At 42.8% G+C, this 13,302-nt stretch overlaps 1 protein-coding gene across 1 annotated transcript in view; it reads right to left on the bottom strand.

The window, feature by feature from the left end:
• Ppm1h (protein phosphatase, Mg2+/Mn2+ dependent 1H) overlaps positions 1-13,302 on the bottom strand; it is a 222,834-nt gene that overhangs the window by 31,980 nt on the left and 177,552 nt on the right. The window contains exons 7-8 of the mRNA XM_048808381.1: positions 11,774-11,837; positions 8,043-8,150 (exon numbers count right to left, since the gene is read on the bottom strand). Of these exons, the coding sequence (XP_048664338.1) occupies positions 8,043-8,150; positions 11,774-11,837 (172 nt within the window). The remainder of the gene's footprint in view (positions 1-8,042; positions 8,151-11,773; positions 11,838-13,302) is intronic.

Here is a 13,302-nt window from a genome sequence, read left to right as displayed (position 1 = left end):
CTGTTAAATCTGACTGTTATATGAAACCAAAGTGTCCTTAAAACTTCTTATTTTCCCTTTGCACAGGGGGATCCATTCTTTGTGGTGATGGATGAAGTTTATATAATTCTTGGGATTGGATTCTCTTTAAGAAAAATAACACAAAAGTAATTATGAATACAAATTTACATACTAACATGAATGCTTATTATGAATGAGAAAAGAAACCACAATAAATTGCTGGAAACTTGGATTCTAATCTTCCTTTCCTCAGACAAATGTTTAGAAAAATGTTTTCTGATTGTGACCTTGCTTCTCCTCTCTATCTAGAACATTCTACATTTTCCAGCAATAAGCAGGACTTGTAGGACCTGATCTGACCTACAGTCTCCAATACTTAAATTTAATTCGCATTTTCATAAATCTGCCCTTACATATCAAATTGGATTTCCTTTCTTAATTATCTAAACAGGTAACTTATTGATTTGTAGTTTGTACTAAAAAGTAGATGATTAGGTTATTACTTTAATTCTCAAGACTTGAGGGCACTTCTACAGGAAGGCTCTCATAGGAAGTCTCCCAAAAAACTGCCATCAGTTCCTCCCCTCCTTTTGTACAAGCACGGTGCTCCTCACATCAAGAAGTGACTTCCACTGCCCTTCTCCTCAGATGTGGGCTGGCCTCAGTGATTTCCTTGACCATCAGGATATGGCAGTGTGATGTTATGGATTTCAGAGGCTAGGTCTTAAGACTAATCTGAGACTCTTGAATCACTTGTTCTTGTGACTGTTTCTCTCAGAATCCAGCTGCCATGCTATGAGAAGTCCAAACCATGCAGTTTGGCTATGCATTGCTATCTCAGCTGATCTCTTAACTGCTAGCCAACATCAACTGCCACTCATCTGAGTGAGCCATCTTGGACTTCCAGCCACTGTCACATAGTGACATTTGTCACTGTCATATAGTGACACAGGCTGCTGCCCACCCTCCAGGAGCTCCCCCACCTACATGCTGTTACAAGCTAAGATACTCCCTTGCTTCCTTAGGCTCCAGTTCAAGCACCTCTGCAGTAATCAGCTTTATTACAGCTAATAGCCCTTCCAGCTAATCTTCCAAATTCAGTGACTCCCTAAGGCAAATTTTATTTCATACCAAACTCACTCTGACTTCCTTCTTTTTCTTGTCCTACTTATTCCTCTCTTCTTTAGATTATATAGCTCTCCCTCCCTTATCTAAACTCCTTTTGTCCCTTAGGACATAAGAAACAGGGTTTATGGCTAATTATTCTTTAGCAAATCTTACCTTCCAACTGGCCCTAAATTCTAATTCCGTGAGGACATGTTCTCCAGTGTTTTACTCATGATCCCTGTAGAAAGAGCCACTGAAATCTTGTGGTTTTGATGGAGTAGGAGATTATATTTATTATGCCAGGTTGTGTGCTAAGTACTTTATATATGCCATTTCATTTTTTCCCCTTGGTTTCCTTCATATAACAACCCTATTGTCCTCTTTTTTAACTAAAGAGGAAGTTGAGACTTAAGTAACTCTCTCAAAGTCACTTGGCTAGTAAACCGTAGAGACAGAGCTTTGAGCCAAGATTGAGTCCCAGGCTGAGTTTTTATCTACACTATCATACTGCAATCCCTAAGGTTATTCTGAGAGGTCTACAGAATCTCAAAAAATAAGTGTTTCCTCAGGTATCAGCCAAAGAGAATTACTGGCCAGGTGCAGTGTAATCCTGTAATACCAGCTACTTGTGAGGCTGAAGCAGGAAGATCACAAGTTTGAGGCCAGACTTAGCAACTTAGTGAGACTCTGTCTCAAAATAAAAATATAAAGGGCCAGAGATGTAGCTCAGTGGTAGAGCACCCCTGGGTTCACTCCCCAGTACCAAAAAACCTAAAACAAAACAAAACACATAGATAATGGCTGCTGCCCTTTTTGAAAACTTCAAGATGCTCAGTCACATATATACCCTTTTCACCTATTTATGTTTATTCACTGTATATATAATCATATTCTGCTTAAATTCCTATAGCACAGCCATATCATACACCCATACTGTTTCTTATGATCTGGCCAGACTATAGAAAGCACAAAATATATAAAACATGCTCTTTCCCCAAACCAGATTTTGGCTTGGGGTACACAAAGCCACCAAGAATCAGAAGTCTACACATGTTAAGATGTATACATAAGGCCTCAAATATTATTCATGTTTTCATGGGACACAGCATGAGTCCCAAACAAAAATAGTCATTCTCTTTCAACATCGAAGTGAACACTGGGAATCCCTAAGTGTGAAGCCTTCCAAAAGCTGGGAGGAAAGGAGAATATTATTTACTGGTTACCTTTGACCTCATGCCAGGCAGTTTCACCCATGTTCTTGTCAATATAGGCCTTTTTGCCCCCCCTCCCTATTCCCCAAGAGGAAAGGCAGGCGGAATTATGTGTGTCAGCCACTGGTGCCAGGGCTGGATCCTGTCTGTTCTTTTAGAGAAGGCTATTTCAGATTAAAAAAAATATATATTATCTAGATAAAAAAAGTCCCAAGAATGAGCTAAATGAGTGAACTAGAGCCATTAAAAACAAAACAAAACAAACAAATGAACAAAAAATAGCTGATCGGAATCCTGAAAATTAAGAGGAGGGAAAAATGAAGCAGAGAGAAAAATCAGGCTCCGTGGGGTTCTGTCTGGCAGGGACAAGAAGAAGAGGGAACTGCTGAGTGGGGGAAGGAGTTGGCTCCCAAACAGAAAAAGGCCCTGTTCTTCCAAGAGCCTCAACTGGGGCTAAAGCAACAGCACTGTCTTGGAGTGGAGGCTGGAAAGAAGGGTGAAATTAAGAAGAATCCTGGCTGTACACAGGGCCTGTCACAGGCCACAAACGGGTGTGGAGCAGAGAACATCTGGAAGTTGAAGCTGCAGGCTGGTGCCAAGCTGCCTGAGTCATAGGACATATTGTGTGTGTTGGATGGAGGTGGGAGAATTGTTTGAAAAGAGAGGAACATGGAGGGCCTGGGCTCTGGGGCCTATGAGTGAACACATGCTTTTCTTCTCCACTTGAATTCTTTTTAGGATGGCACAAAAGTTTCAGTGAGCTTCATCAGCAAGAAGATGGCGACCTGGCTGGGGAGGTTTTCTTTCTGCTAGGGCAGGGGGTGCAGCCTGTGCTGCCACACACAGAAAATTCAGTGCTGTCAACAGAGTGAGAAGGCTCCTACCCTGCACTTGGAGCCACAGCCAGCAGCAGGCCTCAGCTCCCTTGGCGGGGCCTCTTATGGAATTCAGGGCTTGGCCAGAAATCCTTGCCTTCTACCCCGGAAGGTTTGAGGGAGACTCAGCAAACCTGGCGGCTGCTCTTCAGGTTTGGCAAACTGGAGATTTTTCCAGCGCCTTGTGTTCAGAGAAACCGAAAATGTGTTTGGCTAGAAACCCTTCTCTAATTTTTAAACCCCTGTGCATTTTTTACATAAATTTGACCCACATGTTTTTGATTTATTTATATTTAACTCATCAAATCAAATTAAGAGCTACAGTGATGAATGGGAACAATGCTAATTTCCAAGAAGATTTTTGAGCCCCTTTTCTTAGAACTAAATCACATTTCCTCACCCTCACTCCCCCCCGCCCCCCAACCGTTAAAACTACCAGACTGAGCTAGGTTTGAAATTTAGAACCAAATGTGAAATAAAGATCCATGCTTGGCAAAGACAAAACTTAGCAGGGGAATGTTCTTAGGAAGTACAGTTGGAAAGTGGGGGCGGAGGGGGGCAGAAATGAATACAGAGAGGAGTCAGTCTTCATGAGATATTTAAACATGTTAACCTGGCTTTCTGGGTGCCCAGCAAAAGTGCCCCAGCCATTTCTCTTGGGTATGATCTTATCACTCTTCCTCAGGGCAAAGAGTATTTTAGCCCCAACGTTTGGGGATGGGGGTGAGGAGTGGTCCCTAAACCTATCTTCCTTTTTCTGTTCTCTTTCATAGTAGCCAACCAAAGCTGTTCCTCTTCCCCCTTCTAATGGCACCCTTCCCCACTTTCCTGGCTCTGGCTAAGCCCTCTCCATCTGGAAGTATTTAAAATGTACAGCAATTTTAATCTCGTGTAAGAGAATCTTAGGATATACAGTACGTATCCATTAAGCTAAATTATAGGTACTCAATCTTATTTTGCACAATTCTTCTGGCCTAGGTTTGCATACACACACACACACACACACACACACACAGTCACTACTGCCTTTCCCAGTCACCTCTTCTACTCTATTACTTCAGTCCAAGGCCAATAGTATTTCTTTGAGAAAGTCTGTCCTCCAAGGTGTCAAGAAAAAGCTGCTCTCTTAGGTTCAAGACAAAGGTACCCTCTATAGAGCCCTCTGAGCAAGTACCTTGTGGGTCACTAGGACCGTGGCCATAGAAATTTCCTTGAACTTGGCTCTCTCTCCTATAACCCTTGATCTCATTAGATAGACCTAGGTTCAAGTACTACTTAATAACTGCTATTAAGTGCTACTTAATAACTGTGCAACCTTGGGGGAGTTATTTTATTTCCTTGAGTTCTAATTTCCCAATCTATAAAATGAGTAGAAGAGCTCACAGGGCTATTATGAGGATTAAATGAGATACTGTCAAACCTTAGTATGTTGGGTGGGGAGCAGGGAGGGGTTCAAAGGGTAAAAAGGGTCAGTTAAACAGGAAGAATACATTTTAGGGAATCTGCTACACAGCACTGGTGACTATAGGTATTATAGGTTTTAAAATTGCTAAAAGATTTTCAAAGAGTAGACCTTTTCCTGGAATCAACAGTAGCACAGTGATTAAGAGGTCTAACAGCATAGAGATTCTCCTTCAAACCATATTGAGCTTCTTCTCACCTTATATTAAAGGTATTTACATGTGTAGATGGGGAGGGGAGTGAAAAGGAGGTTTTCAGTCTGCTTTAAGAAGCAAAATGGTTAACTAGTGTTTCCTGAGATCTCCAGATACTTCTGGAAAGTGGAAAGAGAAGGTGCCATTTAACATGTCTGATAAATGCCTCTCATCCAAGGGGAAAAAATAGAAATATCTGAGTCAAGTTACAAGTTACAGTCCCATCCTCAGCAGAGTTCAAAGAAACAGAGTTCGAAGTCCCTACTTATTCCTTTTTTTCTGGTGGGAAGTCATTTTAGCAGTAATTTATGATAACAACATCCATGATGTGGGCCAGGAGAGACCAGGAACTCACCAGCTTCTGGGGGCCATTCTGTAGTAATGGTCCTGACCATGCACAATTGCTGTGAGGTCTAAAAGAGAACATCTGTAGGCTCTTGAGCAATGGTTATTTCTACCAAGCTGACCTCATTTAAAATCCTGGGTGATGGCAGGAAATGTTTGTTTTTTTCCAAGTTCAATGTTTACTAGAGATTTCCCTCTTAGTGACCTATTAGGCCCTGTATCTAGAAGAGTTTTAGATGCCAGTTTAAGCTCTAAAGGACTCTAAAGGAACTATCCTGCTCACAGCCCTGCCAAAGGGTTAGGCTGTGGGAGACCAACCTTAAACCTGACTGAGTCACACTCTCCGGCTGGGCGCTTAGCCACAGAAATGTGACAGAGCTTTCTCCACCCTTCTTGGGTTCGAGGGTCATGTCCTGTGCATGGGTGTGTCTTGCTACAGCCTCATGGATGAAGCTACACTCACCTGTTTCTTTGTAATATTACCCCTTGCCCTGTTTAGGGTAGAATCTTCCATGGAAGTGCCTTGTGTGTGTCCCCTTCTCTTACTGTGCCCCTGGGTGTGGCCTACCCAGGTGTCAGTCAACCTGCTGACAGTGGACAGCATGAAGATAGACTCAGCCCCTTGAAACCTGACCCCTTGCCTCATTTGAATAGCTTCTCCTCAATAAAAGGGGTCAGCACGTGCTCTCGCTCTCTCTCTCTTTCTGCGGACCCTTAAGGTCAGAGGAGCCGTCACAGCGACCCCAAAGAAAAAGGTATTTGTGTCTCTTGTGTGATTATTTCGTGCAGCCCAGTTAGCCCAGTTTAACTGGAGTGACCCCTGAGCCTTTCAGTCACGAGAACAGAAACCTGGCATTAGGCCAAGATGGCTATTTGTGTCCATAGAAGGCACTGGAGTGGACATATGCTCTGAAGGGTCTGGGAAGACTACTGTGGACTTGTATAAAAGGTAAGTTGGACCAAGTAGGCTCCCCTCTAGAAATCTGGACTGGGGAGACTGAGGAGATAGGTTGATCGGTAGCAGAGATATATGCAATGTGGCTGGCCACATTAATGGCAGAACTCTCTCACAAAGGCTGACAGATTCCTGGTATGGTAACTCTCCAGGGCTGCTCTGATTCTAGAATTACTCTACCATAAAGTCTGGATGTTCAAAGACTCCTTTGGGAGACACTGTGAGCGTCTCTTCCAATATAATTTAAGTAAGTATCTCCTTTTCTTTTGGTGTTAGCTTGAGTGGGTTTTTGCTTCCTCCAATCAAAAGAGCCTTCATTAAAAGAGCACTTACAGAGCAGGGGCCTGGTGACTTGTGCTTCTAATCCCAGCTACTTGGGCAGCTGAGACAGGACAATCCTGAGTTTGAGGCCAACCCAGGCAATATAGCAAGACCCTATCTAAAACCAAATATAAAAACAAAACAAACCTCCCTCCCCAAAGCCAGCATCAGAAGCTGGGGGCATAGGTCAGCGTTAGAGCTTGTAAGGTCCTGTGTTCAACTGCCAATCAAAAACCAGCCAACCAAACCTCGAAACCAAAAACCCGGCACCTATTCTTGAGAAAAACACACAGGTGGAGTATATCTAAACATTCTGGCATTTCCAGTGTGAGGTCTGGGTTTACTACTCAATTTCACTGTAAGGCCTTCTAACTCACTCCTTCCCCTTTCTCCTCTACTACTGAAACTGGTAAAGTACCCCTCTTCCCTGCCTTTTACAGCTAAGGAGAAGTCATGTGACACAGTTCTGGCCAATGAGATGCAAGTCAATGTGCTGGATTGATGCTGCCTCTCCTTCCTGTCTTTCATGAGAATGTTATACTTGGGGTTGCTGCCACTGCCTTGCAACCATGAAAGAAAAACCAGAAAACTACAGGGATACCAGCTCTGGCACAGCTGAGAATCAGAACCTGCACTAGGAGCTATCAAATTCCAGCCTTCTTATTATGTAAAAAAAGATCAATGTCTAAATTACTAAGAGATTTTTCTATAACATGGAAGCAAAATCTTTTCTAACTGATATACTCTGCAAGTGAACATTGAACTGTTAAGGTTTCCAGTACTGTAGGAAACTTGAGTTTTAAAAAACCACATGTATGTTCAATATGTTTTTTGATTTAACTTGTTTAAACAGCATTTGAATGATGCAAGTTCTCCAGGTAATTAAAATCTAACGAGAGGATAAGGCATACCTGAATAACTGTGATGTAAGGCAGTAAGTGAAAATGCCATTACAGGGCAAAGCTCACTGTGTGTCAGGAGTAGGCAAAGATGTTACTTCTGGTTGGGGTAGGGGAAAATCAGAAGCCCCCTTGGGAGAAGCACCTGAGCTCAACCACAAAGGAAAACAACTGTATATTTGGAGGTCAGGAGGAAGGACAGTCAGGGCAAATGGAGTAGTTTTAAACAAATATTGGAAAATTAAAGGTCATGTGCAGGAAACAAATTCACTTGGCTGATGCAGGGGAACAAAGATCAGATTAGAAAGTTAGACCAAAATTACAACAAGCCTTGCATGCCAACTGAACGAATCTGGCTTGATTCTCCAACTCAGTGGGGTGCATTGAAGGTTTCTGAGCAATTAGGAGTCAGAGGAGTTCTCTGGGAAAATTCTCCTGATTGCAATCTGTGAGATGGACTGAAGGAGGCAGAGAGGGAGACTGTGCAGCTCTCTGGGCAGGAGGTGATGAGGGAATGAACCAGGGTAGTCAAAGTGAGAATGGAGTGACGTGAGACACTGAGAAGCACACGCAACGTGAGCTGGCTACTGTCTGGACATGGGGGTTGGGTCAGGAAAGGAAAAATAAAAAAATATTTTATAGTTCAAAATACAAATAAAAACCTCAAATGGTACCTCTGGAGCTGAAGACAGGAATGGTTTTATGTAGATGTTGGAGTCATGCACCTTCAGGTCATGGTCCCCAAGTCCCCTGGTCACTCCAATAGTTGCCATTACCCGGGCCTAGGAGTATAAACAGAGGATCATCAGAAATAAATACAGCGTGAAAACATCTTATCACACTCCAGCGGCTATGGGCTAAGAATGATGAAAAAAATTGTCCAATTACTCCTGCCCATCTTTCCATGTCCCTTGCTGTTAACTTATATAGGTAGTTGTTACCAAGGAATAGTGCCACAAAATCACTTCTGTATTTGAGGAATGGTTTTTCTACCAATTATCCCGACCTTATTGAGTTGCTGTTGTCTCTTTGCAGCTTTCTTTTGTAGAGACTAGAGACAAGAGTGCTCAATAAACTAACTCCAATCCATGTATAATGTCTGCAGTTACTGAAATCAGTTCATACCAAACCCAACAGCATCCATCCATCCATCCATCCATCCATCCATCCATCCACCCATCCATCCTTCTGTAACACATCCACACTACAAGTATTTGCTGAGCCCCAGGTTTGTCCCTAGCTCTATGATAGGTATTAGCAAAACAAACAAACAAACAAACAAACAAAAAAATCAGAGGACCCTCCTGTCCTCCCAAAGCTCACTGTTAGGCTTTATGACTAGAAAAAGTAAATTCTTAGCAACTCTGTGACCTATCCTTTCAGTGTTCCAAATTCCCTCTGGGTGGACAGGAACAAAATTTCACTAGTGCAGTAGCTACCCAGAGACCTCTGGGCTGAGAACTCAAGCTTTCTTCAAATTGCTGGGTTTTAAAAAATGTTTTAAGGAAGCAACACTAGTATTCTAATATCTATACAGTCAGCTTAACTATCTCCTGAGATGCCATAGATTTGATGTACCCAAACATTTACTGAGCACCCACTAAGTGATAGGGGAAACAATTTTCTAAGGCCTCATCCTTACTATAAAGGAGCTTGGTAAGGAACATGAGAGGTAATGTCTAACTAGTAACATAGGAAATATGGTCAAGTACTGAAGGACATGTGGACAATGAAGACTATGTGAGTTTACAGGAGATAAAAATTCTGCTGAGAAGGTCCCCTGGAGGAGGTAGCACTAAGCTTCCTGCTGAAGGTTGGATAGCATCAAGACAGGCAGACTCAGAGAGAGGGGGAATGCAAGTCAGAGTGAACTGGGTGAAATGGAGCCCAGTGGCCGAACCCTTAGGTCATCAATACTAAATTCCATGTAATGTCGTGGTACAAAGACCTGAGCTTGAAACCTCCCTCTAGTCCTTGGGTAGTAAGAACCCTCACAGGGGTACGGATGGAGTAAATAATGGCTAAGAATCAATACAATCCATTGTCCGATACAATACTTTGTCTTCACCTTCCTATCCTCATTTTCCAAAAGGACTGTGCATTTTGGAGCTGGTCTCAAACCAGAAAGTATCTGAGTAGAAAGGTTAAGGGCCAGAGTCAAAGGGAATAAAATGCAAACATGACATGTGAAGCTTGGGGACCTCTGGTCAGTCAGGCTGCAGAAACCTCTGCTCTGCTGGGAGTCTGGACAGACTTCCTTCTAGCTAAGAGGTGTTCAACGTGAACTGTGAAGATTCTGAGTCCCCTGTGGCCCTTGCACTCTCTCCCTGCCAGGGCAGCTTCTCTGGCTGGAAAAAGCACATGCCTGTGTTTTAGTTCAAAGAAATCTGATGTTCCTGCAAGTTCCTGAACTTGTTTACAAAGCATACAGGTGTTACCCACACAAATCTTAATAGCTTTTCTGGAAATAAAAAGTAACAGCTGTGAAAGCACTCAGAGCCTCCTGTGTAGGAGTAGGCATGGAGAGAAAAAAACCCCATGAATGTTCTAGAGGGAACTGCATGAAATCATGGAGGCCTCAGACAGGGATGGTGCACTACTTTGGGTCAGGGAGAGGCCACCAATAAAAGTCAAGAGGAGACACAGTGGCTTGCATTTATTTATTTAAGTTGTATTTATTTAAGTTTGTCTTTGCAGTGCTGGGGATCAATCTTAGTGCCTGGATGGAGCATGCTCTCTGCAAGCACTCCTACCACTGAGGTACACCCCCCAGCCCACATCAGCTTTTAAACAGGCCGACAGGTACAATGACAGAACTTGCCAGCTGTTCATCATAGGACTGTCAAGCCTTAACTAACTGAAATGCTTGAGAAACATGATGTTTTCATGACCCGAACTGGAAGAAATCCTTGACCCTTTAAATCTCCTGGCTGATAACCTTCTAAGAACACATCAGTCCATTTTTCTGCTGCACTGAGAGTTTACTGAACAGAACTGCACAACTTAACTTCATACTTAGGCATTTACTGAAGGTCTTCCATGTGTCGGGGTCAGGCTGGGCAGGCACTAGGGCTACAAAGATAACAGAATGTGGTCTTATTGGAACTCACTGGAGAAAGCAGGGTAATGCTGGGAATCTCAGCCCCACAAGGAGCTGCAGAAGCAAGTGCAGGTCACTGACCTGAACCATGAGGCACATTGATGGCACCCATTGTACTGAAGAACACATACTCTTGTCAGGAACAGAGCTGGGCCCTGTCATGACTCTAAGCCAGACATGGTCAATGAAGGCCACGTTAGTGTTTAAAATGATCCCCACCTGGGTCAGATATTCATGTTTTGCTTTCATTCATGAAATGCCTCCTTCCATTAGGATCATGGAGGGGCTACACCAATGAAGACTTTTCTGTGTGCTCTCTCTCTTTCACACACACTCACACACACAGACACACACACTCACACACACAGATACACACACATACAAAACAAAACAAAACAAAAAGCCCACATATGTTCTGCGCAGGAAGGCGTGCTTTGGTTTTCTCGTCAGTCACTTTTCTTGATAACATTATCAAATGCTGCAAAAAATTTCAGTTGAAGATTCTTCTTCATGTGACCACATTTCACTTCTATTTCGAACACTTAGTACTGAGTTGAAATGTATTTGTGTTGAGAGGAAGAAAGCAAAGATTTAGAAGGTGTTTATTCTAATTGGGCTTCAAAGCTTTCTCATCTTTCCTCCATGATTTCAGTCTCCTCCAGGTATCTGCTCACAGAGCATCTGAAGGTCTCCAGTCCTTCCTTTGGTTCAACCCTGTGCCACTCAGTTCTGGCTTCTGACTGGGGCCCAGCTGATGATAGTGTTTGCCACCTCAGTTGGGCTCTGGTTGATGGGATCCTATAGCTTAATTATAGTGAGGCTCTGAGGCACAGTCTGAACTTCCATGGTGGAGCATGAAACTGGTAGAAGGGGACAGATAGCCATGGCTACACTTCTGGAGCTGCCTCTGGCTGGCTGTGCAGCTCTGCCTGAGCTGTTTTAACCTCACAGTCCCAGCTGTCTCCTCTAGCAAATGGATATGCCTCCTAGTCTGCTGTCAGATATAAAATGAAATGATGTATGTGAAAGTAGTCATGTTTCAACACTGTAAAAAGTTACTCAAATGGACTGGGAAGGGGGATGTTATTTTCACAAAATTGACTTTCATCCCTGGAGTTTACCACCCACCTCCTTTTCTACAATCTTGCCACTTCTTGGACCTTCAAGACAGGTGACCTGAAGGATGATGGATGTGGCATTCTTTCAAGCTGGGAAAGCTATAAAATGACGAGCTGCTGCCACAGGCCATGCAGAGCAACAAGGGGACACAGGCTTCTCTCGATCCTGGGAAGCACAGGCACTTACCTTCTTGCCTTCTCCATATATGAGGGGAAACTTCAAGTCATCATCTTCAATGGTTTTGTATGCCCTGTAGGGGGATAAACAACACTGTAGAAAAGGGTTGCACTCAGTTAATGACCCTCTGCCTTGACATAGGTTGCTGGGCCCTTCATCTTCCCTGAGACCCCATCTGTTTTCCACACTGACTCTTTCCTTTTTATTCCATGGAGTTGTTCTCCTTACAGAATTGCGCATGTGTGTCTTATGCTTAAGATGGAAAGAATAAGTTGGCATATTCATCATGGTGAGAAGGGGAGCTGGGCTTTTCTCCTTAATGTCTTTGTGATTGGGGGAGACCCAGGAGCAGACAGTGCATCTTCATCATCAATCTGCAACCGTGAAACACCAGAGCTGAGGTGGATGGAGTGTGATATGCTCCAGGAACCAGTTCTCACCTGCAGGGGCTTGTCACACCAAAGCAGCCTTGCATTGAGATGACTGCAAAAGGAGTATTTAGAACCTGTTTAATCTCAGGATGATATTCAAGGTTGGCAGAAAGTTTTTTTGTTTCACAATAACTTCTAAATGGCCATTAGGCACACAATAAGAAAATCCAGTTTACATTTCAAGAGTCTGTTTCAGACATGTTGTTCAAATGCCCTACTTGCATATGAAATCCAGGTCTTGCAATTTTGCTGGTTAGCAAGTTAAAAACAAATAAGCAAATAAATCTCGTGCCTGATTATTGGCTACATCACCCTGAGCCAGTACATTCACCTTTTTTTAATTTTTAGTTTCCTCATCTGTAAAATATGGATAATAATAAAGAGCTTGGCACAGAGCCTGTACTTATTAAAAGCCAATTAGCAGCAGTTGTTACTAATATTTTGGCACAATAGTTTCTCCTTCTGCAAAATGGGGTTATTGCTGCTTATGAACCACCTGAAAATGAAGTGTTTTCTGGTCCACAGGATCTTCATTAATCAAACAAGGCCAAAAAAGCTATTAAAGAAGACTAAGTAAAAGAAAGGACAGGTTAGGCATTTCAAGTAGATGCTTTTCTAAAAGAGCCTCCTGAGTGCATGGAGAAATCCAATTTATTAAATGGCCTCCCAGTCCCAGCTACACTTAGACAACTTGGGAGTGAATACGAAATCAAATTTATGGAAGCTCTCAAAAACAAAAGAATGAAACTCAATTTAAATAATGTGCAACCCCCAATTCACAATAGCTAAACTGTGGAATCAACTTAGATATCCTTCAGTAGATGAATGGATAAAGAAACTGTGGTACATATACACAATGGAATATTATTCAGCAACAAAAGAGATTAAAATCATGGTATTTGCAGGTAAATAGATGGAGTTGGAGAATATAATGCTAAGTGAAGTTAGCCCATCCCAAAAAACCAAATGCCAAATGTTTTCTCTGATATAAGGATGCTGATTCATAGTGGGATTGGGAGGGGGAGCATAGGAGGATTAGATGATCTCTAGATATGGTAAAGGGGTGGGAGGGGAAGGGAGAAGAATGGGGGTAGAAAAGATGGTGGA

This window comes from Marmota marmota, unplaced genomic scaffold (assembly GCF_001458135.2).
Source record: "Marmota marmota marmota unplaced genomic scaffold, marMar, whole genome shotgun sequence".
NCBI classification, from domain to species: Eukaryota; Metazoa; Chordata; class Mammalia; order Rodentia; family Sciuridae; genus Marmota; species Marmota marmota.
This window is presented reverse-complemented; position numbering and strand designations above follow the sequence as displayed.